The 27,750-nt window shown below is 44.1% G+C and overlaps 1 protein-coding gene across 1 annotated transcript in view; it reads left to right on the plus strand.

Moving 5' to 3' along the window:
- The window catches only part of KIF5C (kinesin family member 5C), a 145,378-nt gene that overhangs the window by 75,833 nt on the left and 41,795 nt on the right, over nt 1-27,750 (plus strand). The window contains exons 11-14 of the mRNA XM_054562730.1: nt 10,354-10,502; nt 20,302-20,477; nt 25,590-25,658; nt 27,356-27,562. Coding sequence (XP_054418705.1) covers nt 10,354-10,502; nt 20,302-20,477; nt 25,590-25,658; nt 27,356-27,562 — 601 coding nt within the window. The remainder of the gene's footprint in view (nt 1-10,353; nt 10,503-20,301; nt 20,478-25,589; nt 25,659-27,355; nt 27,563-27,750) is intronic.

The following is a 27,750-nucleotide window of genomic DNA, read 5'->3' on the forward strand; positions in this document are numbered from 1 at the left end:
TAGGAGGAGCCATCCTCTCACCTTCAAAATATTCAAATGAGATTTCCTAGCTGTTAGTGGTAGGTAGCAGGGACGCCTCAGTAACCCTAAAGCGGTGTTCACGTGCGTGGGTTAGTTCGTACGGTCCTTTCCTTTTTAGCCCACCCCTCCCCATTGCCCAAGGCCCAACCGCCTACAGTCAGGGTCCCTCAGTTTCAGGAGTTCAGCCCTACCCTCTTAGCATGGCTGTCTCAGGTGCTAGTTCCTAGAGTGCTTGGTTGCTGTGGAGGTGGGCGATCTGAACATCTTTAGTGTTCATTGGGCTGAGCCTGGACCTCAGGTTGGGAGATGTAGATTCCACTGCTGTCATTCCCTTCAGTTCTGAGCACTTGTGTGATCTTTAGGCTAGTGACCAGTTCCCTGTGGGCTTTAGCTACCTCATTTTCAAATGGGTGCGCAGAATGCTCCCTCTGCTTCCCTCTTGGGAGTATGCTGTTTGGTTATACCCGAGCAATAGTTTAAGATGTCTAGAGAAAGGACCGATGGCTGTGGGCGTTCTGTATGGGAAATTGCTGTGGCTTGTTGAAACTGCATTAAACCCCAGTCATTTCCTGAGCCCTCAGCAGAACATAGAATTACATAGTCATGGCACAGTATTTAGGGATGTCTAAATAAATAATAATTACACTGAAATGTTGTAGAACTAATATATCTTTTAAACTAGATTTGGGTCCTTTACTTCCTCTCAAATCACTGCCTCGATTAGCTAAATGCTTAGCTCAATGGACTGCAGAAGGATAGCACCTTCTTTCCTCAAGGGTCACAGGATGCTTACAAACCAGCATCTGCTTATGGGAAACACGGAATACTATGCTGATCATCCTGCCTGCCCTGCTCCCCCGGTTTCTTAAACTTTAGCTTTAAGTTTCCTCTGAAGACATGTTTGAGCAAACCACATATAAAAGGAAACGCCTCTTTTAAAAAATTCTTACCTGCAAAATAAACATCATTTGAGTCTTTGCAAGCCAGAGTCATCCTGGGACGCTGGGCTCTCTCTCTTAAGGTTGCCACTGTTACTGGGCATTTGCGGCTGTCTGTAGGGAGCGTGTTAGGTACAAGTCCAAATGGTTATTTTCTTTCTTCTGATCTTAGTGAGTTAATCATTATCATCGTCATTATCCCTAGCACTTTTTGGGGGGGCCTGTCATGTACCTGTCATGTCAAAATCCTCCTAGTAATCCTCCTGAGACCACACAGCCAGTGAATGACTAAAGATGTAGGATGTCATAGGGTGGACACTGTATTATTTGTATAGCCTTTTACATCCACGATGCTTGATCAGGAACCTTGATGAACGTAGGCCTCTGGGTCAGTAGTAATTCCAGTTTTGAAGCTAAGTCCTGCTACTTACCTGTTCTCTCTTTCTCTCATACTTCTTTGTCAACCTCAGTCTCCTCGCCTGTAGGGAGATACATAATAACACCCACTTCTGAGAACCATTAAATGAGTTGCTTCAGTTTTTACTTAGCGCAAGGGCTGGCCTACAATAGGCATTCGTGATTGCAAGTTCTCCTTTTCCTCCACCTTCAGCAGTCTTCAACAATCTATTGTAATGAGGCTTGGGGACATCACAGTAATTGTATAGGATAGGACTGAGATATAATGAACAGGATTAAATGAAGTAGAATTAGACTTAAGTTCCTAGAATGAATGATTAAATAAATACTGCTAATTATTTGGGATTCCAGGAAATAAAAGGTATGTCAATTATATGTTCAAGTGAATTAGGTTGGTCTGTAGTCTTTTATCAGAGTCATCTCGAGACGGGACTCCATGAGGGCAGGGACTAGGGTTATCACTGACATCGGTTGTCCCGACAAGCACCCAGCACAACTAGTACACAACTAGGTGATCAATGAATAAGTGCTTATCAAATGAATGAACAGAGGAATCTAATGTGTATTATGTAGGATTCTGTAGAACTTCAGGGCACTTGCTGAACTGTGACACCTTTGTGTTCAGAAGTTTGGTTGGGTTTAGATCTGGTTTGTTTTCCAGGCTGTACTGAGAAATGTATGAAGTTTTGTTCCCTTTCCTCTGTCTCCAGGTTGGTTAATGGATTCTTCTACGATATCTAACTTCTCTATGGGGCCAATACATACTTTATTGTTAAATATACTCATTGAACCCAATTACACAGCAGACTTGAGTCTGAACATCGGATTAGACATGGCATCTGATAGCTAATGAGATTAAGCACTTTGAACTCAGAAAAAGACTGCTGGGCACATCTCAAATTCAGTGTAACGAGTGTTCATTATATTCTCGTTGCAGGGATGGCCAAACCTTAGGGCAGCATGAGATTCCTTACGTATTCCTATGTGGTCTTTCAAGTACAGGAAGAAAGTCCATGTTTGTTGCTAGGCTATACTGTATTGATGCTCTGAATAAAACAGTAGTTTATCCTCTGAAGCGATGGAAACAAGGTAGAGTCTAGAGGGGCCTGAGGGCAGCTTTCTAGTCAGCACTCTCCCAGATGCTAGACTAGATACTGGAATTTAATGGGGAAGATTTACCGTTCTGTTTCTTGGTTTCAGCGATGAGGCCTGGCTCTCCTGTTTGGTCAGGTCTGCCGCCTTTAGTCCCCAGAATGCCCAGCACTGTGCTAGTGAAGAAGTAGAGGCCATTTTCTGTGTTTAATTCAGTTGAGGAGGCAGCACTTGGATTTCCAGGCAGCAGAGAGTCAAAGAGCTGGGCTCTGTGGGAAAGCTGCCTGTGCGCTTCCTGCTCGGAGGGACAGGGCACTCGAGTTAGAACGCTTCCATTGATCTTTTTTTCTTCTGGCTCACAGCGTTTTATTTTTTAGTCTTTAATTACTCTTCCAAAGTACTTTTATAGCACCATATGAAAAGGATATCTTTAAGTTTTAAAAGTATGAGCTGAAATCACCCAATTATCTTGGAAGTCTGTTTCACGTACCTTCATTTGGGGTGGTGACGAGGGAGAAAGGAGCCCTGAGGGGGGCAGACCAATCAGTTTAGAGAATTAGCACATCTTTGGCACCAAGACTTTTGATTGATCCAGCATGAATAACTTAAAGGCTTTATTTGTATGTGGAATGTGGCAGAATCGATAATTCAGGGAAAGTAATACTCTCTTTTTTTTTCCTGGTGTGTACATTTTTTTTTTTTTTTAGTAACAGGCTCAGTTCAGTGGCAGCTGGTTTAGGCAGAACCAAAGGCCTGAGGGGGTGCATGCAAAATTCCTGTTGCCAGATAATGATAACAAGTTCCCTGCAGGGCTAGAGTGAGCACTTTGGCCAATGGAAACGCTTGAATAGACTCTTGACATACAAGGAAGAGAAACTCAGCACCCCCTGTGGGGGGCCCTGCTGCTGAAACGCCGTTAGGGTTAATTGTTGCTCTGGAAGGGAGAGAGATACTGTGGGTGAGGTCAGTTTACGCAGGGACCAGATTCCTATCCAGGTTGGCCATTTCTTAATGTTTCTTGGGGGACTAGAACTTTTCAAAAGGTAAAATTTAAAACTTAATTTCTCTTTTCCTATGTCCCCCACTGACAAGCAGGGAAATGACCTTACCAGTAAATGGGAAAGTGTCCTTTAGCAGTCATGTTTCCAGAAGAAGGTTAGGTGTTTTGTCTGGGAACTAGGACTCAGCAAATTAAAAGGTGTTGACAGTTTTATGTGCCCACTTGGCCAGGCTGTAGGGGACACATAAAACTATTTAATTATATATCTAATCAAACACTAATCGAGGTGTTGCTATGAAAGTATTTTGTAGATGTGGTTAACATCTACCATCAGTTGGCTTTAAGTAAAAGCACATTAGAAATCCTGCCATTTTCGACTGCATGGATGGGCCTTGAGGGCATTATGCTAAGTGAAATGAGTCAGCTGGAAAATAACAACCACCGTATGATTTCACTCATATGTGGAATATAAAACAACAAAATGAATGAATAAACAACAAAAATAATGAAAAAACACTCTCAGAAGCAGACAAAAGATCAGTAGTTACCAGAGGGTAAGGGGGGTAGAGGGAGGGTGAAACGGTAGTGGGAGTCAACTGCCCGCGGTCAGGCGGAGGCCCTTGGTATGGCGAGCACAGCACAGTGTATACAGAGGTCGAATTAGAATGTCGCATGCCTGAAACTTAAATAATGTAGGGAACCAACCTTACCTCAGTTAAAAGAAGACCTAAAATAAGTAAAGCACGTTACCTTCCATAACAGGGTTGGGGCCTCAGGGAATCAGCCAAAGGCCTTAAGGACAAAAATGAAGGTTTCCTAGGGAAGAAATTCTGCCCTGAGTCTGCCGTCTCAATTCCTGCCTGATTTTCTGGGCTGCTGGCCTGCCCATGGCTCCCAGACTTGCCATTTTCCACAGTCACATGAGCCCAGGTCTTTATATAGAGGGATAGACAGATAAATGTAAGAAATGTAAGATATATCTTATCTGTCATAGGATATGTGTGTGTGTATGTATACATGATATCTCTCTTTCTCTGCACCCATCATCTATATATGTCTATCCTGTTGCCTCTGTTTCTCTGGGGAACCCTGGCTGATAGAGGGTGCTTGCTTGCCTTCTTCCCCACAGTGGGAGGGTCTTGGTCTGTCCATCTAACACATACACCATTGACGGTGTGGGGTTGTCTACTGCTCCTGTTCAAATGCCAGTACTGTCCTGAACACCTGAAGAGGAAAGGAAAATGTTGAAAACAAGAGGATAGGGAAGTACAAAGAGTAAACATCTTCCTGGCTCCTCCATGGAGGACAAGGTGAGTAGAAGAAACTCCAATGATATATAGTCAGTATATCATTTAGGACTGCCTATGGCCAGAAAGTATGAGTAAAGGCAATTATTGAAGAATTAAGTGGAGATGGGATTTATCAGGATGCAGAGTGATGTGAACCAAGTGGTTCTAGGACCTCCCCTCTTCAACAGGGTTGATGCAACTGCCAAAATACGAGGATACCTGCAGAGTGTCATCGTGTACGAGGGCTTAAACTAGGTGGTGGGAACGGACCCGATCAGCAGTCTTAGAAGCCTGGGCATATGCTTCTGAACATGTACACTGTACACTCAGTGACAGAGGGACCTAGAGGTGCTGGAGCCCAGAATGCTGCTCTTGGGCAGGGAGGCAGTGTCTCCCTCCTCCTGCTCTTCAGTGGAACACGCCTATGAGCATCCTTTTCTGGCGCACCTGTCTGCGCATGGGGATTTAGGCGGAAGGTGCACCGTGGCCTCCGCTGTGCTTGGTTTGTCTTCTTCAAAGGTGGTTAACATCCATTAGCTTTGGGGTCTTGTAAAAACTGGGTCCTGCTTTCCTCCTTACTGGGAGAAGATTTTGGGGCACATCTAGATTATATATTATTTAAGTGGTGTTTCTGCAGCGAGCTGAAACAAAGAAAACTGCAAAATGGATCTTTGATAATTACACCCTCAAGAATTGGCTCATTTGTGCTAAGTGGGTCTTGCTGTTAGGTTATAAACCTAAGATTAATTAAGGTTCTTTTCCTGAGTAGCCTTTGGTTAGGATTTTACTCAGCGTTTGCTATGGCTGTAGCTGTGGAACAGGCATTTATTTCTGTAAACAGCTTGGAGCCTCTGGGTGAAGAACCTGAAGGTCTTTGGAAGTGAATACCTAAGATACTTTTGTGCTGCTTTGTGAGTGATCAGGTCACATTGGATTAATCAAATGTTATCACAGTGAGACTGACCCATTGACTCATAAGTATGATGAATGAGCAGTAAATTCATGGCAGAGTAAGGCCCCTGTGGATTACTGGCTTGCTTTCCTATACTGAGCAGATAGTGTCACAGAACTACAGGGCTAGGCGGTATCATTATTGCTATGTAAGTTCAGCTAGACAAAATTATGAAGAACATTTCTTAATTTCTGCTACCCTGCCAGTTTTGTGTTTCCTTGAAAGCCTGCAATTCTTTTGGAATCAAGGCTGAGCAATGTGTGTGTGCATGCACTCACAAACCCTGAACTGTGTCCATGTGCAGTTGTGGGTGCCCAGGGTCCATGATGATTGACTGTGTTTGAACAGAGTCCAGATATAATGCTGTTTAGTGTGATTACAGCTAGCAAGTCTGTGGCAAATTCCAAAATAAATGAGCACAGAGTGTCAAAGCTCGAGGACACTTGGACTCGCTCTAAAGTGGACAAAGCCAAAAACAGCAGCTCACTACCTAATCCACACTGATGGCAACCTTCATGCAGGACGAAAGGGTCTCATGAGTAGCGAAATTAGATAAAACCTAATTGTGAGGCTCTTTATTCTAAATTCTCCTAAAGTTTATGATTAACAGCCAGAGGGATTTTAGAAGTTCAGCATCCTTTTAATCTAGGTCTCTTAGGGGAATAAGGGACTGAGACACACTTTATTCACTTTCAAACTCATTCACTCTGCAAGGTTGTTTTGAGATCCTAGATGAGAGAATATTTGTTCTATTAAAAAAATAACTCTAGACATGGAAATTTAGTATTGCCGTTAGTTATGCTAATTTATTCTGTGATCTAAAAATTCTCTGACTTGGGTTTTTTCTTCATCAGTTTATTTTTTTTAACTTATTTTTAATTGAATATAACATGCCTATAGTAAAGTGCATAAACTTAAGTGTGCAACTCAGTAAATTTTTACACGTGTATATACACATGAACCACAACCCACCTTAGAATCCTCTCCCCTGTACCCTTCTAGTCAATATCCAGCTTTCCAGAGTAAGTATCATACTAGCTTCTTTTAACATAGATTACTGTTGCCTGCCTTTGAACTCTATGTGAATAAAATCGTTGAATACTGTTTTGTATCTGGCTTCTTGTATGCAATATTGTACCTTTGAAATTTGGTACCTTGTTATGTGTACTAGTAGTTGTTTTTTTTAAAAATAGTTATAGTATTCCATTGTATGACTATAACAAGCACATACATATCCATTCCGCTGTTGATGGAGTTTGACTTGTTTTCATTTTCAGGCTATTATAAATGAAGTTACTATGACATTGGTTTTCATATGAACCAATGTCATTTTCATATCGTTAGGTGAACAAATATCATCATTTCTGTTGGTTATATATTGGGTTGGCCAAAAAATAGTTTTTTGAGTGTTTTTGGCGTTTTTTTGGTGAAGTGCCTGTTCAGATTTTTGCCCAGGTTTTCACTGCTTGTCTGCTTTTTTTCTTACTGACCTACAGCTGTTACTCTGGTTAAGTCCTTTTATGTATTGTGTATCACTTTTCCCACTTTGTGGCTTATGCTTGAACTTTTTTAATGTTGACTTTTAATGAAAAGAGGTTTTAAAATTTTAATGAAGTCAAATATTTTTTCTTTTATGTCCTATTTAGGAAATCTTTGCTTACACCAGGGTCTTGAGGAAGATATTCTTCCATTTTCATCCGGAGTCTTTATTGTTTTACTTTTCAAGTATGTGTGTGATCCTTCTGGAATAGAATTTTTATATGATATTGGGGGAGTGGGTAAAGGTCATCACCCCACCCAGAACCATATGTTGAGAGGACCGTTTGTTCCTGCTGTGCTGTATGGGCACCTTTGTGGTAAATCAGATGGCTATATAGCTGAGTAGTGTTTCTGGGTAATCGATTCTGTTTCTATTCCAAAGTTTCTGAAATTACTTTTAATTACTCTGATTTAATAATGTGTTGATATTCCATTTTGTTCTTCAAAATTATCTTTGCTGTTCTTGACTTTTTTCATTTCTCTAATAAATTTTAGAATCAGCTTATTATTTTCTATACCCACATTTAAACCTTCTGGGATTTTATTTGAGGTTATTTTAAATCTGTAGAACAATTTTAGGAGAACTAACATCTTTCCCTCTCAACGTTGTCTGATTTCTTCATATTCTACCTTTGGTGGCTAGCGAGGTGTGAATGAATTCCAGGGCGGTGGCATGGGACATGGCTTCCCACCAACGTTCTGAGTTCCAAATAGGAGCTGGATTGAATGTCCTCCCTCTGCTCCTCTGGAGTGTTTCTGTGCTGTCTCTGCTCTGCTCTGCTCTGGGCCTTGGGGCAGTGACCTGTTTGGACAAGGACAATGGCCTCCCTTGCCTCTAAGTTCCAGTCAAGTTTGACCCGTGAGGGAGGAACATGGGCAGAAGGATAGAAGAGAGTGAGGTCAGGGTATTAATTTCTTGACTCTTTCCCTGCAGGGTCCCTTCAGGTTGGTTGTGTCCCCAGACTAATGGCTCTTGCTGCTCCCAGTGGGCAGTTTTCTTTTGGCCCCCTCCCTCGGGGCCCCCTCAGCCTAAGGGTGGTAATGGCTGCCCCCATAGCTAATGTGGGATACGCATCATCCTGCGTCATTTCCCAACACCCTTCCCGTACTTTTGTTAAACTCTTCCCAAATCATACAGTTTGAGTGGGCCCTCTGATTCCTGCCAGGACCCTGATTACTACAGAAGTAGAACAAAACTAATTTCCTGGACAGCAGCTGAAAAGAACTTTGAAAATGAAGACCAGTTGCACCAGTGATAACCCTGCTGGGTCTGCTCACTAAAATGTACTTCTGCCTAACATGCCTAAGGATAGCGGAGTGTCTATTCTCTCTCTCTCTCTCTCTCTCTCTCTCTCTCTCTCTCTCTCGTATCATTAGAGATCATCAAGAGACTCTTTATGACTTAAAAAGTAAGATTAATAATGTCAAAGTGTACCCTTAAAGGTCCATAAGCATTTAGAGCCATAGGTTATCTTTCACTTTCTGACTCACTGAGTTGATATGGGCGCTGCAGTGTTTGTATCTGAGAGGCGTCCACGGCACCGCCTGAGGATGTGAGAAGGAGAGGTGAGAGCGTCAACCTGGCCTAGACTTTAAAGTGGTAATAAAATTGCTGCTGTTTGAAAAATTAGTTGAAGCACTTCTGGGGACAGCAGCCTCAAGCTGCAGTGAACAGTGAGGGAGAATTATACTAATTCTTAAGTGCAGTCTTCCATTGAAATCATTTAACTCCTCTTTTGACAGTTGGGTTATTTAGTTGTCTGCTTTAGGAATTAATTTCTGGAACGACATCTGTAGCGCTGGTGAGGACTGTTGAATTTCTTTAACTGAAGTAGAAATCCCATCCAAAATGTCATTCGATGACAACAGTAATTAACCTGAATCACACATCAGATAGTGCTAGCAAATGTGACAGTACAAGAAATAGTGGGAGTTTAAAATGAAAAAGTCAATAGCAAATAAAACGGGGTATCGCATCCTTTAAATGAAGTTTATACCTTCTTAAAAAGAAAGTCATAAGTGGAATTCTGCCATAGTCAATTTACTTTTTGATTTGACATACCTGCTTATATGTTCATTTCTCCACGTAGCTAGCTATGTTTTCTGTTGTTGGAATAAGCTGGAGCTGCCGTGGCCTGTGCTCTCACCAGCTGCCCCCTCGAGTTACTGTCTAAACAGCCACTGTGGCGTGACCCCCACCCCCACACCAGCAGGTGCCCCAGCAGGGCACCCCACCTCTGTGCTAGAAAAGGCAAATTGGTGGCTTCTAGACATGTTTGTTTGTCTCACATTATTTTGAAAAATTGTTATAAACTCAGAGATAAAATTAAAAATCTCGATTTTTGGCTTTTCTTGAGAAGTGGGACGACCTGAGCACAGTGGCCCTCCAGCGCGCCCCCCCCCCCCCGCCCGCCCCCCGCCAGGTAACAGTCGGCTGCGGCGGGGGGAGGGGGGCTGCTCAGCGGGGGGCCGCGGTTTCACCCGGCCAGGCTGCCCGGGCTGGTTCGGTGCCCCGCCTGGCCCAGGGGGCTCGTGCAGACCTGTGTTCCGTGCATCAGGGATGACTCTAGATAGTGTAGGAGAAACCGTGGATTGCATTATTTCAGTCTGTGTGTCATTGGTAGGAGAAACTGCAAGCTCTAAGTGGCCAGAGACCTCGTCTCATTTGTCTTGGTATGTGCCATGTTTCATAAATGTTAATTGAATGGAAAGGAAACTCTCTTTAAGAAGGGGAATCTGGCAGTGGTGTGAAGATTCTTAAAGGAGAATATTGAATATTTGAAAAAAGGCTATAATCATAAGTCAGGGCTGAGAACACAGATTGAGATGGGGATGGTGAACAGAGAAAGAGGTGACCCTGAGAGACAATTTGAATGAAAATCCATTGGATTTAGAGGTAAAGGAGAAAAGGGAAAGGTGAGCTTGGAGCCTTAGGAGTAAGCAGTGCTGTTAATACACGCAGGGAGAAAGGTGGTAGGTTAAGAGTCCCAGGGCCCCGCTGGCTCCCCCAGTTCCAGTCTTTTGATGTGAAGGGAATGTATTTACGATTTAGCTGATGCTCATAGGTGTGCTCAGAGTCTCTCTCCCTCATGTTTTTAACCCCAGGGCTAAGACTATCAAGAACACTGTCTCTGTGAACCTGGAACTGACAGCGGAAGAATGGAAGAAGAAATATGAAAAAGAGAAAGAGAAAAACAAGACTTTGAAGAATGTTATCCAGCATCTGGAGATGGAGCTAAACAGATGGAGAAACGGTAAGGAAGAATGGAGAGGAAGAGCGGGGCCCGAGGGCCTGCTCCTTTTTTCTGCCACTGCTGGCATCTGGGACGCACGGGGAAGAGGGGCGATGGGGACGCTTGGTCCTGCCTCGCAACAACTGTGTGAGCGGCGGGGGTTTTCTCGTTTCCCAGCACAGCTCCCCACCCCCGCCTGTCACTTGGCCGACATCTATTCTTAGTGTGGGCAAGTGACTATGTGCAAGATTGCCTTCATCTATTTCCAGCGAGATGCCCCTCTATGTGTTACTGTAATTCACTCTCTGGAAGCCATATGTGAGTGTCAGAGGGCAGTGCCTGAGACTTTGTAGTTCACATTCCTATGATTAAATGAAAAATGCCATTCTCTCCTTTGCACGTTTTATAATTGATTTGAGGTTAAAATCGCCTCTGGTAAATATTTGCTGTTTTCTTTTTAGTCCCAACTCATCTTCATGCTCTGCTTCTTCTGAGCCAGAAATAGAGCGCTCCTGCAGAAGCTTGATACTAAAACGGAGTTTTAAAGGCTTATTTCGTGACCAGTTTTTTTTTTTCCCCAAAACGTTCTCTTTGGTTTCTTCTACTCGAAGAACGTATCTCAGAGAGCGGACATGCAGTGGGTAGGTGGGTGGTGGGTGAGGCGTTGAAGAGGGATTTTCAGATCCAAGCGCAGACAGATTATTTCAGTGGTTTTAGCATTGTGATAGAAGTCAGAAGGTAGAAGGTTGTTTTGTTTTTTTCTTTCAACTGCTTTAAGGCAGGTTGGTGTGTGCGTAGGGGGACAGTGGAGAGTTGGACCTTGTTCTTCAGATTCTTCGCTGCCGTGTTCAGTGTGTATTTCCGCTGCGGCAGCCGCCCTCGGGGTTGGGTGAGTGCGGGAGCCTGGGGGCTGCCCTGCGGACCAGGAGGGAGCCCGCCTGTTGGGGACCGCAGAGTTCGCCGCGGATCGCTTATGATTGTGTTTGCCTCTGCTCTTTGCTGGGAAGGGTGGGGTGTCAGGGAGCTCCTGTTCAGTTGAAAAGCAATTACATGACAAACCAGGAGTCAAGAGATGTTCAAGAAATGACCTAGTAGCCTAAATAGCACGATTCTTTTCTTTTTGGGAGGTTTTCTAGCTGCATATGTGTTTTGAAAGCTGCTAGAATAATTGAATAACTCAGCACCTGGAGCTGGTGGCTGATTCCTTGTGATTTGGCAGGAGTAGGGGAGTGGGGAGGGATGCTTGGCAAAGCAGGGAGCGGCCATATGAAATTTTGTTCTATTTCTGGGATCCTCTTGGGTCAATTCTCTGCTGGGCGACTGGAACATTCAGTAAAGCCTTTTGGTAAAGGGAGGGAGGACTGGCCTCGGAAATACTGTGGAGTAGGCAACTTACTTTGTTACCTCTGTTCTTTTCTATGCCTTGCCAAGCTCTAATCTTTCCATTCTCCCTCCCTCAATGGGCTCTGTTCTCTGGGTCTGCCCACTCCCCTGTTTGCCTGATTCACCTCATGCCTCGCATCTCTTTTGGGCACCTCCCCCTGTTCTTGGACTTTGCACTTAGCATCATTTTAACTGTTTGTCCCACTACTTTGCGAATATACTCAGAAATTGACTGTTGTCCATGTCCTATAGGGTGAGATCCTAGGGTATCCTTTTTTTAAGTTCCGTAACTTGGGGAAACTAATGTATAATTTCTGACACACAATGGACTTCCATCAATGTACGTTAAGTAAACATAAGGCAGTACTGGAGATTAAAGGGTGAGCAGTTACATGGTCTCTGCCTTCATGAGTGTGCAGTCCAGCGGGGGAGGTAGACTCCAGCCAGAATCAAGAAATGTGTGATGGTGGTCTGTGCTGCATGCCCAAAAGGGAAAGGATAAGGTGCTAAAAGTTATTATAGGAGGGGGTCCTGGCCTTGACCAAGAAGTCAGTGAAGGTTTCCCCCAGTAAGTGACATGGGGAATCAGATCTGAGAGAAACAGAGCAGTAAGCCAGGCGAGATAGGAGGTGCAAGGTGGAAGTCAGGGTGGAGTGGGGGCAGCCACGTATACAATGTCGCCGAGGGGTGGGGGTGGGGAGGCCAGTGTGGAAAGCCGAGGTGGGGGAGCACTGGCTTGAGATGGGCGAGAGGAGTAGGCGGGCCTGTTCTGTGCAAGGCTATACAGTCCTTGTTTGGGGTTTTGGTCATTATTTTGGAAGCAGTAAGAAGCCATTTGAGAATATTAAGCTGCAGGTCATATGGTAACATTTGCGTTTTTGGTGATCCATTGATTGATTGTGTTGGAGAATGAACTGGAGAGGGAGGGAGGGTGGTCATCCAGGGGTGAGACTTCAGTAGCTGGATTGAAGGACAGGGCATCGGAAAGAGGTATTGAGGAGGTGAAGTCACCACGGCTTGCTGAAGGGTTGGCTCTGGGGAAAGAGTGTGTCACGTTTCTGGCTTGCGGAGTTGGGTGGAGGGCAGAACCAGGCACTGGGAAAGGAAGCACCAGAGAAGAACCAGACTGGAGACAAGGGAAATGAGGAGTGGGCTGTGGGTTCCTGTGGAACATTCCAGGTAAAAATATCAAATAATAAGTTAGGTCTGAGGGTCTGGAGCTGAGAGGAGCTACCTGAACTAGAGGGAGGACTTCAAGGCACAGGTAGGGGTGAGGTCCCTGTGGATTCCAGTGAGAGAATAGGGAAAAAGGGAAGAGGGAGACACCCACCCCCTGTTACCATGTCGTCATTGGGTGACTGGCGGGAGAAGGGAGATCCGCGGGGCTCTCCTTTCCTTCCATGCTAACGTGTGCATTTTAAAGGTGATTTTTCTAGAAGCCAAAGTTCTTGAATGTAGAGAACCGACTCTAGTGATATCGATTTCAGGTTGGTGGAGTAGTCCCATGACCAGCTGTGAGTGAAGGTCTATTTCAAGGATTAACTAGACATCACACAGACAGCAAAACCCCCAGGCTTTCTGTTACATTCCTAGGCTGGGTGTTTGATCCTCAGGTAGCCCTTGTGGTTGTGACAGGTTAGAAGACTCCCGAGGTGACTCTGTCCCTGGTAGAGCTGGGACCTGGACAGAGGGAGCTTGGCCCTTAAGTGCATGCTCTGTCCACTGTCTGCAGCCTGCACTAGTCCTAGTGGTTTGAATAAGCCAGTTAGATGGGACCACACCAGAAAAGAAGGGACTTCAGCGGTGTGTCTGTGCATCAGTTCTAGTTCCTTATAGTCATGAGAGCATGGCTGGTCTATGTCAGCTAGAGAACTGGGATTTTGATAGATGGAGTGCCTCCCACTAAAACCAAAGTGACAGGAGAGTCCCAACACTCTTGAAATTTGACACACACATTGGTTCTAAACTTATAGGAGGCAGCTACTTAGTTCACCTCAATAATTCCTGGGTATTGATAGTTCCACATTGCAGTCTGAGTGCGTTAAAAGAGGATCATCAATAGTATGTGCTCTTCCCTGGGAAAGGGATTTCTTTCCTTGCATGGTGTGTTTATAATTTAAAAGTTTGGCTGCCCTGCTGTACTCCAGCTGCAGGAAAGTGAGAGAGATGGAGTGTAGCAGAAAAAAAGTGTGAGTGTGTGCGTGCGCGCGCACACATACTTGTGCTTTTCCCATAGAACGAGGTAGGCATACAAAGGGGTAGGAAAGGTAAAATGATATGATGCCTCAACAGCCAATCGAGTCCAGGCAGAGAGTGTAAATAAGTGAAGGGAGGTGTGTCGGATACCGTCAGCAGTAACGGGCCTGTGCCACAGGAGAGAGCTTCCCTCATATGAGGCCATTCAAAAGTTGTAATACTATCCCTGTTACATGCCTATAGGCTGCCCCCCAACACCCTCTTCAACCCCTCCTAGCTTAATGAGCTCCTTCAGGATGCAAGCCTGGCAGTTTTTGTTTCTGGGCAGAAATCGATTCTCAGAATATGGCCTGTGACTCATAATGTATATATTACATGAAGCCTTAATTCATTTCTGTCCTTGCTCTTAAGGCAGGATGGCTCAGGGCATGTGCATGGTGGCTTAAGGGGAGGCCACACCATGTTTTTCTAAAGAAGGAATGAACAGAACCACTCACTCTCCTGGTGTTATCTCCAGTGGCACAGAGCCGCTGTGCCCGTGAGGGTCCCTGGGTTGCAAGCGACATTGGGGTGCAAGGAATTGACCCTGTCTGGCCTCGACTGAAAGAGAAAGCATTAGAAGGCTATGAATGAGTTCCAGAATCAAAAGTACCGGGGCCCCGTCTCAGACAGCGAAGCTGAGGCTGCTTCAGAGACACACAGGCAACGGGGGAAAATCAACAGGGCTCACGAAGGGGTGCGCCTGGAGTGAGTCCCTGTGCGTGTGTGTCTCTTCCTTGCATTGTATTATGTCAGAGGCCAAGAGAGGAGGGAGATCAGTGCTGTGTGCTTTGGCTGGGGAAGGATAGGACACTGATGTGTTGTTCGTCCCAGACAGCCATCATCGGAGGGGGCTAATTCCTCACAAGGAAGTTGAGGTGCTTTTAAGAGAATGGGTGTTGAGTGGCTGGAAAACAACACATCTGCCCACGGCTATCTGCTAGTGACATCTTGTGGGCTGAAATCTAGTGACAGTCTTCCCCTGAAACTGAAGGCTCTGTTGGCAACTTTAGCCTCATGGAAATTTGTTCAGCCTACTAGCTTAAGGATGTATAGATAGACTGGGCAGTGGTCAGAAATAAGGGTTTTTTTCCCCCCAGTTCTGTTGTTTGTTGATCATATGTCTAGAAAGGACTCGAGCGGCCCTAGAAATGGAGACAGATTTAGGTAGTTGGATTTAGAGCAAATTCTGGCTCCCGCTCCCCCCAGTCCATCGAGAAGACCACGTAGGATGGGGAGGGAGGGTTGAAGGACTGGGGGCCTGATGCTCAGAGTTGGGTGGGTCTGCGGTCCCCTGTCACTGCCAGGAGAGCTTTCACACAGGCCCTCTTCTCGGATATGTCTTTGAGCTTTGCCCTTTGAAAATGATAATTTAGGGGCTTAAGTCAGGAAAGGAGGCCCTGAATATCCTGGCGTTCAGGAGAGCAGAGAAATGACCTGACAATGTGGCATAACTGCAGCGTCTCCTGAATAAAATGTAATATTAAATAACAGCGTAGATGTAGATTTACCCCATCTGCTGAAGTCATGCAAAAAAATTATTTCATCACAGGCTGAGGAGGCATGGAAGAATCGGCAATCTCTCCAGCAGATTTGTTCTCCAGATTTAAAACCTGCCAGGCCAGCAGGCTCGATTCCCTAATGAGCTAAATCTGTAACCTTGGGTCTGACTGGGGCTTTGTGAAACTCTGCGGCATCCGTGGTTGGAACACAATTTGCTCTTTTTGCATTAAATATGTAGAAGATGCCGCCCCCCACCCCCACCCCTGGATTCATGATTACTACAGTAGATGCTTAGAAGTTAGCATTTAATTTGAGAGAGCTAATTGGTTAGGCTCTCTTTCTTCTTTTGAGAGTACAGCCAAACACTGATAAAAATCCTGACTGCTAGGAGAATGTGAGGCCTCTTCAGGAAGGGAGGATTGTAAAGATGGTGCAGATGACCAGGTGACCAGTTTATTAGAAAATTGCTCTAGAAGGGATTAGAGAATATCTTAAGATGCTTACAGTATTTTTAGGAACTAGGGTGAAAGATGCTATTTGTGTGCAAAATAATCCCATGATGGAATGATTTTTTTTTAACCTCACATTTATGTAATGACATCTTGTAGCCAGCTGCTCTTACCCATCTGGCAACTTAAAGATTTCCTTTCAGTTTCTTTGATATAGAAATTACCTACCATTAGGTCTGCCACTGGGCCTGTTTAATTGGTATTAAAAGAAAGCACCCCCTTTGCCAGATCTGCTGTGGTTTCTGGCGGAAGCTGTGAGTGACCAGCAAGTCTTTCTCGGCCCTGGAGTTGCAGGGAGAATGCAATTACCTTTTTAGGTCCTCCAGAGGCTTGAGGGACTCAACTTATGAAAAGGGTAACTAGCTCGTTGCTATTTCATGTGTGAAATTTTAATGAATTACTGGCAGTGTAATGGTTTTCTCTCTCTTTCTTTTTTTTGAATAAACACAAAACCGAAAAGCCTGCTTTAGAGTTTTTAACTAATAGCCTTAACGAGAATTTTTATTAGCCTGTCATTCTTGTTTATTGCAATTGATAGATTTCTACTTCGTGTAGAAATGTTATTTATGCCCTCTGAGGGTTTTCATTTTATAATTAAAATGCTCTACAAACCTTATAGGTGTGCTCCAACTGAATGCTCCTCTGTACACACAAATCTTTTTAGTCCTTAAAGGTAATTACAGCTGACAATAGGAAATGCCAGAATGCTTATTTAAAGAAGGGAAGGTTTCTAGTTAGTGGGGAGGGGAAGCTTTCATTCTAGAAAATCAGATGCTTTACAATATTATAAGCTCTTGCCCTAGAGACAGCAGGTATGAAGCCAAGGGGATAAAGTGGGAGAAATTTGCTTTCAATGCAAAGAAGGGGAATAAAAATAGATGCTAATCTTCATTTGGTAATCCTTTCTCTATTTCCCCATACCCGGATTTTAGGGCATTATTTCTGCGGGTTTGTTTGCCGCTGTCTTCCTTGTTACAATCAGTTATTCCGTAATCACCTCGTGGGGGCTTCTCAAGAGATTCAGTCTGCAGTGCAGGGAATATTCTCGATTAAAGTGGTGAGATTGCCATGGAGACAGATTGCCTAGTGTCAGGTCGTGCATAGTGTTGGGAATTTACAATCCCCAGACGTGTTTGTGAGCTGGACAGTGTAGTTACCAGGGACGCTTCTGGAAGTCATTTTCTCGGTCCTTTGAAGGGCAGCGGTGTTGGGGGAAGCCAGCTCTTGGTTCCTCTCTGGGCAGGGGCTGTGCCCTCCCACAGACGCCCGCTGCTTTTGTTCCTGCGTGTTACTGCTTTGTTCCTCTCGGCCTGAACGGTTGCTGCAAAAAATAATCCTGACTGCTTGACCTTTAGAATATAAACTGGGAAGAGCTCGTTGTTTAGATGTCGCTTGCAGGGGGACATGTTGATGCTTTGATTCAGAGAATTCTCCAAGAGAAACCAGAAAGTCTGCTGTAGGTTTCAAATATTGTCTTAATAAAAGTAAACCTGAAAGGGACTTGCATAGCTATATTGTGTTTTATTTTTGGAAATGAACTCTAACCACAAAGGTGTTGTGAAGTCCCTAGAAACACTAATTTCAGAATAACTAAAAACAGTGTTTTATCTGCAAAGCCTGAAAAAAGTTGACAACTTGTCAGGGAGAGGAGAGGTTAAGAGATGGACTTTAAAAATAACACCTTTTATGTTTTTTACATGTACTATTTTAATTAATCTTTAGAACAAAAGCATGATTATTTCCTCTCCTTTATAAAAAGCAAGCCAAGACGCTAATAAGCAGGTGGTGGGCTTCTGACTAACTTGATCTGTGGAGGGAGCCGCGTGGCTTGGTGTCTCGCCACAGCGCCAGGAGTGCAGCGGTCTGTGCCCTGTGTCATCGTTGGCCAGCTTGCTGAGCCTCCCTGGTCTGGGACAGCCTTGGCACTTGATGTTGCTGTAATTCCTCGGTGCGGGGAGAGAGTGGTTTTAGGGGGAGCGAGACCTATGACTTTTGTTAGAGCAGGTTCCTTGTCACTAGGTTATGGGGCTTCCTTCCTGGCTCCTGCCTGTGGGATCAGTTGAAACACACCCTGGGTAGCTCCTTGGCTCACACCGTCCTTGTGATACCACTGCCTCCTGGGCCATTTGGAATCCAAGAACACAGGGGTTGCAAATGTTTTTGTATCTTACCTCTGGGCTTGGGGTGGGTTGGCCTATGGATAATAGGAACATATTCTGGCTTGGTTATGGTCTAGCACAGTTAAGAATTTCATCATCACGCTTAAGCTGGAAGATCAAATTCATACTGCACTAGACTGCTGTGTTCCCAAATTTCGTAAGTAGGACTGAAAAATTAGAGGTTCAGTCATGATGCAAGCAGGGAAAGGACATTTACCAAAGTGTTCGTGGTGCATTTGTCTGGAGAAGGAACAGAATTGGGAGGTAGGGGTGAAGGAGGCATTTCAAGTTTTAGTGTATACTCTATGGTAAGAAGATGTATATGTGTATATATGTGTGATACCTATATATAGTTTAAAGCATAAAAAAAGAAATCCTTATGAACTCGAACATGACACTGCTTTTATGGCCCAGCAATTTAGCAGACTGCAGAGAATATAAATCCTTTAATTGGGTGGAATTCAGTCTGTACACTAAGGTTGTTGATAGATGTTTTAAACCAGGAATGGAAACTGAATGAAATATTGATTTGGTTCAGGTTCAGTTCAAAGGCTACTCTGATATTTTGGTTTTGTTTCAGGTCAATAATTTTAGAAAAGGGTTCGAGTACAATGCAGTCTAGCTGAGCTTAAAAAGGAAAAAGTGTTGGCTCAGTTTTATATTCAGCACAGTAATAGTTTATTCTAGGTTTTGCTTCATATTTCTGCTTGAAATGGAACTGTGATGCAAAAGTGAAATCATTGGGTGTTAATTTTATTTGTCATGAAGGCAGTTTGTGATCATCAAGTTTGATAATGGATCTTAAGCAGCAAAGCTAACCCCATCACAAATGGCTTTGTTTGTATTGAGGTAAATATAGACAGTGCTCCAGAGGGGTTCCTCGAGGCGTGATACGGGCTGCCAATGAAGCTGCAGGTTAGGGTCTCCGTTCTGTCTGGTTTTGTTTTTGTTTGTTTGTTTGTATGAGAGCTTTCCTGTGACTCAGAGCAGTTTTCTGAGGAAATTTCCACCCAATGCATTTTGTGGGCTAAGTGGAGTGAGGCTTGGAATGTTGCAGACACTCACTGATTGTAGCAAACTGAGTGTGAAGTTGACAGTAAACATTGTGATGGTGAAAGTATGTTAGGTTCCGGTTTGCTTTCCAAGAAGATATTTGAGAGACTCAGTTGGGCCACATGGTTTTCATAGAATTCTTTTTATGCAGCCTGTCTTTGCAAGGTGATTTTCTTGTTGGGGATAGCCATTGGCTAGTTTGAGAACGTTACCTTTTTCTTCCGTTTGCCTGGTCAGACTTGGTAATGCTTCTTTCAAAAGCCCAACACTATTCTGCAGGCTGAGAAGTGGTATGCGAAGTCTTTGCATGCTATTCTAGATTGGCTGCTTTTTCTTTGCTGGGACAGCCTGACATCACAGGAAATTATTCCATTTGAACTCTCCAGCAGAGCCAATTAATTCCGACACCCTGCAGAGAGGGCGGTTGATCGTGATGTGTGTTTGTGCAGTGTCAGTCGGAATGCCTGGCTCCGTGGCTCCCAGGCTTCCTGCGTGGGATTCCGGGAGCTCAGATTCGGAGGATCTGGGCCCTACAGCGTTCTATTAAACAATGGCAAATTTGTTCCTTGATGTGGCTGTTTCTATTAATGAAATAGTAACCTAATTAATTGGTAATTACAATGCCTCAGAGGTCTGTTTCCCTTTGAATCAGTCACTAGAGAGAATATGATTCTAGTAAAGCCCCAACATATTCCTCAAAAGGAGGAATTCCTTTTCTGCATATGCATGCAGAAAAAAATTCTGAGTTTTGCTGTACATTGGATTAGTTAAGAGCTTTTGTGGTTGATGAAACCAGTTTTGGTCAATTAACTATGGCCTTTCTGTCAGATAGAAAGAACACAAACCGTAACTCTCTACAACAGCTCTTTATTGTGTCCTCCTTGTCTTTTTCATGGGAGTGACCATTTCGGAACTCTTTCTCAAGGGCTCCGTGCTGAATTTCTTCAACCCACAGCTCCTTTCGGCTGTGTTTTCCAGGAGAAGCTGTGCCCGAGGATGAACAGGTCAGCGCTAAGGACCAGAAGGCCCTGGAGCCCTGTGATAACACCCCCATCATCGACAACATTGCTCCTGTCGTGGCCGGCATCTCTGCAGAGGAGAAGGAGAAGTACGATGAGGAGTTCTCCAGTCTCTATCGGCTCCTGGATGATAAGGTGCGTAGCCAGAGGTGGTAGTCCTCACTGTGGTATACAAACGCTAAAGGTGACAGGTCCCAGAACTATTGACCAGAAGCAGCTTCAAGCTGTATGCTACTGATGCATGGCTGCAGACTGCTGTTTACGTCTAACTTCCTAGTATTTACCCTAGCTCTTGACTGGGCAGCGTGAGGGTGCTTGACTCATGTGGAATGGAACTTTCATGTACATTTGATTGGAAGAGTGGAGTGCTGGCCTGGGTAGACAGATAGCTTTCACTTCTAGAAATTGAACTGGGGCTGATCACTGCGTGAGAGTGGGGGGTCCAGGGGTGTAAGCATGTGATCTTCGTTTTGTTCTCTCGTCTTTTCCTCCTTGGGCCTATTTCTCACCTCTGCAATTCCAACAGTAGTCCCAGCTATAGAGACAAAGGTGGGGTCTCCCCAAACTCAAGTATGTGCTTTAACTGTGCAGCTCCAAGGTCCTGTGAGGGTGGTTTGTGGTCCAGTTGCCTCTATCTTATCGGCAAAGGTGTTTTCAGGGGCATTCTGTTGAATGAAGTAGTTTGAACATGCTGATTAGTGAGTCTGTTTTTATGGCAAACTTTTGGGATCAAATAGTCATGTCAATGCACAGGCTGGAATAGAGGAAAAGAGGCATTAGAGAACATTGTGTATCATTCATCCCTGTTGGAGGTCAGGTTGGGAATCCCAAAGGCACAGGAAATTAAATTGACGCTTCACGTGATCTTGGCATGCTGCCCTTGGAATAGTCGAAATCCTTTCACTTCATTTCATCAAGGTTGCTGATATTTTTATTCTGATTTAATCTTTTCTGCTGTGCTTCAGCTCAGAGTGCTCAGGGACACCCCTGGCTTGGATGAAACAGCTTTGCTATGTTAACGTTGCCATTAATCTTCCTGGCCTCTCTTTTGAGTAAAGCTCAGAGTCTGGTTTCACCTTTACAAGGGAAACGTGACTGGTCGCCTTAAGGAAGCTTGTTCTGCTTTGAGTTTGTGACTCTGGGAGTTTGCATTATAACCACCATGTTAAATTCGGGTCATCTTACCCTTTTGGTGACATATTTAATAAGCTCTTCACTTCTGTGGGAGCTGGGTTAATTGCCCTTTAGGCACTTGACTTACTGTTACCTTTCATTTCTGCCCAGGTATTTTACACAAACCCTCAAAGTAAAAAGGAGATCAGTAATAAGTTACCACCCTGGCTAGTGTGGCTCAGTGGATTGAGCGCCGGCCTGCGAACCAAAGAATCGTCAGTTCGATTCCCAGTCAGGGCACGTGTCTGGGTTATGGGCCAGGTCCCCAGTAGGGGGCACTTGAGAGGCAACCCCACATTGATGTTTCTCTCCCTCTCTCCCTCCCTTCTCCTCTCTCTAAAAATAAACAAAAGCTTAAAAAAAAAATAAGTTACCAGTATAGACAATTTCGTGATTTCTCCAAAGAAATGCTATTGTTTAAATATAGTGTAATTTTTTTCCTTGTTTTAGAATTTTTGGTTTCATTTTTAAAAATCCTCAAAGAATCTTAGATGAGGGGTGATAGCCTGATTCTGTAGTCTTTTATCTATGAATAGACACCTGCCACAGTTGGAACTGGGGTCATTTACCTTTGTGGCATGAGGCGTTTTCATTGATTGGAAAAAGACTTCAGAATTTTGAATCCAGCTGACAAAAGGAAATAATGAGGCCTGGGCTCGAGCTCGGAGTGGTGCGATGCCATGCCTTGGCAGTGTTCAGTTGGTTGTTGGCTGAGCTGACCCTAGAGCTCCTGCCTCCTGATGACCAGCCTAGAACATTTTCTGTCATATCATTCGTTTCCCTTTAGCTTATGCCTTAAAAACCCTGTAAGTACATATTTCGAGGTGAGCATTTGTGGCCATTCACAGGGTGACGCCAAGAGACCTGGGAAAGGGCCAAGCCCAAAGCCGCAGCCTTGGATGGGCACCCGACCTAGTGGTGTGACCTCAGTAACTCTCCCTGTGGACTGCCTTGTTGGCTGTCATTCTTATTTGCCCTCCTCTTAAGGGCTTTAGACGGTAGTTCATGCTTCTGATGGTGTGAGTGGTGTGATACTTTCAAGAATACATGAGTTGGAATGTGGTACCTTCATAGATTACTAAGTGGTAGCACCGGAAGTACCTAGGCCTAGATGAGAAACTAGCCAGGTTTGTTTACATTATTTGCCCAAGTTCACATCACCTGTAGGTGGCAGAGCTGCAATGAGGTTACACAACTTCTGACTCCCAGTCCAGTGCTCATCCTGTTTAAACATCAACCTTTAAATGAGGAACGTGTCAGCGCTCGTGAACGAACCTATGCAGAATGTGGCCCGTTCTGTCCCCTTATGGAGTCCCTCCATGGGTCTAAGGACAGGTGTTCTCCCAAGGCAGTGCTATGTGATGGAAAATCATGCACTTTAGAGTCAGATCTGTGACTTAAAATGCTGAGACCTGTGTCGATGACCTGGTCTGCCGAAGATGTTTTCTCATCTGCAACATGGGGCTCACATCTGTTACTTCAAAAGTTTGCCGTGGAGATTAAAAGTTTCTAGTGTATAGCTATGCTCAGTCCCTATTCGTTTCTTTCTTTTCACTCTTCTCCCTTTCTGTTCGCTTAAAGGAGAAGCCACGTCGTATGTGGCATTAGAAAGGCTGAAAGCAGAATTATAAGATGAGCAAACTGGTGTTGGTGCTGTTTCGCATGTTCCCCATCACCCTTCCCATACCCCTGCACTACTGGAGATAGTCTCTCAGGAGGAATTGAGTATAAGTAGAAATAGAGGTTGAACCTTTTTTCACTGATTAACATCAACAAAAGCATCTTTCTAATTAAAGGTGACCAGTGACCCATTGGCAACATATCTATTTAATGGTGAGGAAATTCAAGTACAAGAATATTTTCTGAAAAGGGCTTTAAAATCTGTTATGCATGGACTACATCTTAATAGCATCAGAGTGTGCATGTGTACACACGGTGTACGAGACGTACTTGAATAACATAGAGATGAAGCACCACATCTTATTCTGAAAGTTTTTGAAAACATTTTTAAAAATCGCAATCGACTGTGCTCCTTCCTAAGAGCAGTTGCCTTATTAAAGGGTAAATGTAGTTTGGGAAATGTCTCTGGTACAGTGATTTATGTCCTTATAATGTAATCCCTGCTCTTAATGCTTCCCAGATGGAGATAGGGGCCCTTGGTTTCTCACTGTACCTCAAAAATCATCGCCTCATCCCACTTGAAACCTGTCAGGAGAGGAAGCCTGTGTCTTCAGGCTTTGAAATGAACACAGGATAAGAACAAAGTGCTTGTTCCCCCATTTGTCTTCTCTTATGATTTATATCACTTGTAGCTGTTGCTCATATATCCCAGGGGAAGATGGCAACTCCGGATGTTAAACTCCTTGCGTCTTTTATGTTAAGTTGTTTAATATTTATGTGCTGAGGAACATAACACAAAATTGTTCCTAGTGGCCAACATTCCAAGTTTACAAAGTAGAAGAGAAAGTAAGTCCTGCAAAATAGTCTCTTAGTTGTGGATGTACCATTTTTGGCAGTTTCTGTTTCGTGTAATTTCCCTAATTCTCCTATCAGAAATTTGATTTGGGGAGGAAGGCCATGAGTATTTTGGGAACCATTAAAAAAAAATCAGAGTAAAAAGTTCAGTAGAAAAAGGATGTCCTTAAGGAGAGAATTAAGGCCAAAAGATGTACGACACTAAGGAAAGGGAAATGCAGGTCCTGCGGTCCTGATTTTCGAATTTTCTTGCTCTGCGGACAGCATGAGTTGTGACACCGAGTTAATCTGATTTAAATGTATGCATCGGCACGGCGGGCAGGCTGGAGAATATCTCGTGGGAAACTGAGATTTTGCTAATAAGGTTTGTCAACTAGGCCCTTGAATTTAGCCCTCACCTCACCTCCATAGAAGGTGGAGAGCACAGTCAAGCCCTCCCTCCCTCCCTCCCTCCCTCCCTCCCTCCCTCCCTCCCTCCCTCCCTCCCTCCCTCCCTCCCTCCCTCCCTCCCTCCCTCCCTCTGACTCTCTTTCATGGGCTGCTGATGATGTCACCTGGGCAGCATCGGCACAAAGAGGGACCCCACGCTACTGAATGGAATCTGACTCTGCTTGGGGTATAGACCCGAGGAGTGTCATCAGTTAGGATTTTCTGCTGTTTGTAAGGGAGGGAGGCACATGTGAAGCCAAGCTGTCGTTCTCACAGGCTGTGCTTCAGATGTGCATTTCAGCTCAGGAGAATATTTGTTGTGAACGCTGAGCCTCATGCAGTTGAGCCTCATCCACCTGCTGCTTTGCCCGTGCTGGGTGGACACGTCTAGGGAGAGGCAGAGATGCTTCCATGGGCAATGAGACCCGGCAGCTCTGGCTTTGTGGTGGCAGCACCTGCTGTCAGAAAATGAGAGTGAGGAGAAGAATTTGCTCGAGGGCATCAGTGACAGGCTGGAAAGTAAGAATTAACGTTGCTCTCCCCCCCAGCTTCCTTGAGTGTTTTGTTGGTCGTGTTTTTCTTTCAAACTGGTTGAGAAACTTAACTTCTGATCGACAGGGAGTTCTGCTCACGCCAAAGATTAATTCACTAGTAAGTGTTTTTCCAATCTAAGTAAGAGGTTTCAAGTAGAAATACTGGTCTCTCCTACATATCACGTGTCAACATTCCTGGTCCACTGATGTGTTTGACAGTATTTGGGCCATGAATATATTACAGTGCAGACGGTTAGAAATTCACTGCCTTATTTTTTAAGCTAGGAATTCACCATTAACATCTCTGAATTGGGAAAGAGATTTCTGAAGTCCCTTTCAGTTCCCAAGCCCAGGATCTCTGATTTCTGAAAGAGCAGGGGTTGTGTTGAATGTATAAGATATTATATTTTCCAGAGTACCCAGATGGTTCTTCTGCTGACAGAGGTGGGTGGGAGCGATTTTAATGAAATCAAGATCCCAGAACCGATCTTTATTATGTGGGGAAGCGCCATGCCACGCCCTTCATTTTATTGGGAAGCTCACAGCTGGCATCCTGGTATCCGACAGTCTTGGGAAACCAGGATATCTAAAATGACATAACTAACCAAAAAGAATTAAACATGATGTTTCGTTTCAGGATGATGAAATTAACCAGCAGAGCCAGCTGGCTGAAAAGCTAAAGCAGCAGATGTTGGATCAGGATGAGGTAAAGTTTGTAAGAAATTTTTTTCCCAAAGTTCTTTTATTACTCTTTGTTGTTGATGTTTGTCCCAGAAATTTAATTTGCAAAGAATTTTTTCAAAATCACTGAATCGTGTAGAAATTTCTTGAGAGATTTCTTTTCAGTGCCTATTAAGGCTGATTTTGCCTGAATTTAGAAAATAAATATGAATTCAGAAAAGGCTCTGACTTTGTAGAACCTTGGGATTTTGAGAGTGAACCCTGGTTGCTACACTCGGTGTGAGAAGAGCAGAGACAGAGGATCTCAGCAGCTGGACAAGGGTGGCTCTGCTTCCTCAGGCCCCGTGCCCGGCACTCCTGTTTTCTGCCGTTTTAACCTTTTTCAGCTTTGCAAATCAGCCTTCTCAGGTATTTGATACACGCCGTGTTCCCGTGCTATCTCGTAGAAAAAACAAGCAAATGAAAATTAGAAGACAGAGGAAGGGAAAGCAGAGAGGAAAGGGGTCCACATGCTGTGTTCCTGTAGATGGGATACAATAAAAAGGAGGCAAATTGTTTTGCGTCCCCCTGATGGTATTCAGTTCTCCTGCAAGTGCCTGTATTGCATTGCGTTTTGCCAAGCATTTTACAAACAGGAACCTAAACAAAGAAAAGACAGATGATCTATCAAGTATATTTTTTCTCTTTTGTGCTTTAGGGTGCTTTCTGCTTTGTCGCTAAAATGCTATGGCTTGGATCACGCGATGCAATTATAGCAGGTGGCTTGGGTTCGTGTCCCCGCTCCCAGCCTCCCATAGACTGAACTTTTTAAATAACCATTTCCTTCCTTTGCCTCTTTGTTCTCCTTCATCTCTCTGGGACAAGGATTATGCCCACTCCCCAAATACTTTCCTTGGCAGGGAGATCATGTATGCCTTTGCAGTGAGATGAACCATATTTAATTGACTTGCCTCTTAACTACAGCTGAGTCTTCTGTTTGCTTTGTATTTCCTGCCCTCTTTTTCCCATTCTGTTCCTTCGCATTTCCAACTTGGTACAATTGCCTGTGATAAAATTTCCTTTTTGTTACAGTTAAAAAAAACTCTTAATACTTTTCTTTTTTTTTCCCTTATGATATCAAGGCAATATGTGTTCATTAAAGGAAAATCAGAAAATACAGTAGGCACCAAGATAATGAAGCATCTACATGCCCAGTCATTTACTTTTAACTCTTGTTAATATTTTGGGTATATGCTTCTGTGCATCCATGATGAATATAAAGAAAAATTAATGACCACTCTTTTATTCTGTTTTGGTTGACCCTGAGATTGACCAGTTTACAATGTGAAATACTGATAATATTAAAGAGCCATGTAAGTATTATTATTGTTTTCAGAAATGATTCACCCCCATACTTTATTAAACATGTGGAATAGCCAGCCAGCTATGAAGTGTGGTGATTTTTGATGTGTAGTCAATTATTTGAGTTAAGCCTATGCAGTTTTAAACTAAAAAGAAGAAAAAAAAAGAGTAAAGAAAAGAACAAAGAAGAAACATTTTTGAAATAATGTGCTATTTTTAAATTTAGCATCTGGATATGCCGTAGGGTTTCTAGTCATCCTGAGCTTTTCCAGTTTGTTTTCTTGTTATCTGTTTTTTAAAATTACTTTATTTTGGATACGGAACAGAACACAAACATTCAAACATTAGGCTCACCCGTTCCATGCCATCTCACGTCCACAGCTTTTAGCTTCCACGAGAAGAGACTACGAGAAGATCCAAGAGGAGCTGACACGTCTCCAGATTGAAAATGAGGCAGCCAAGGATGAGGTGAAAGAAGTTCTCCAGGCCCTGGAGGAGCTGGCTGTCAATTACGACCAGAAGTCCCAGGAGGTGGAGGACAAGACCAGGGCCAATGAGCAGCTGACAGACGAGCTGGCCCAGAAAACGGTTGGAGCCTTTGTGTCTGGGGTTGGGGCTCCCTCGCAGCCGGTCCGGTGCTTGTGCCTGTTCGTTGACAGACTGTGTAGAGGAAGGCAGTTGGCTGAATGGTTTTTCAGTGTTAGACTTAGATGCGTTCTCTGAAATCATCCAGTTATTGAAATATTTTGTGTAAGTGACTTCATCCACATACCCTA

The sequence above is a fragment of the Pteronotus mesoamericanus genome, unplaced genomic scaffold (genome assembly GCF_021234165.1).
Source record: "Pteronotus mesoamericanus isolate MK-2021 breed Mesoamerican mustached bat unplaced genomic scaffold, CSHL_Meso_final scaffold_651, whole genome shotgun sequence".
In the NCBI taxonomy this organism is placed as follows: domain Eukaryota; kingdom Metazoa; phylum Chordata; class Mammalia; order Chiroptera; family Mormoopidae; genus Pteronotus; species Pteronotus mesoamericanus.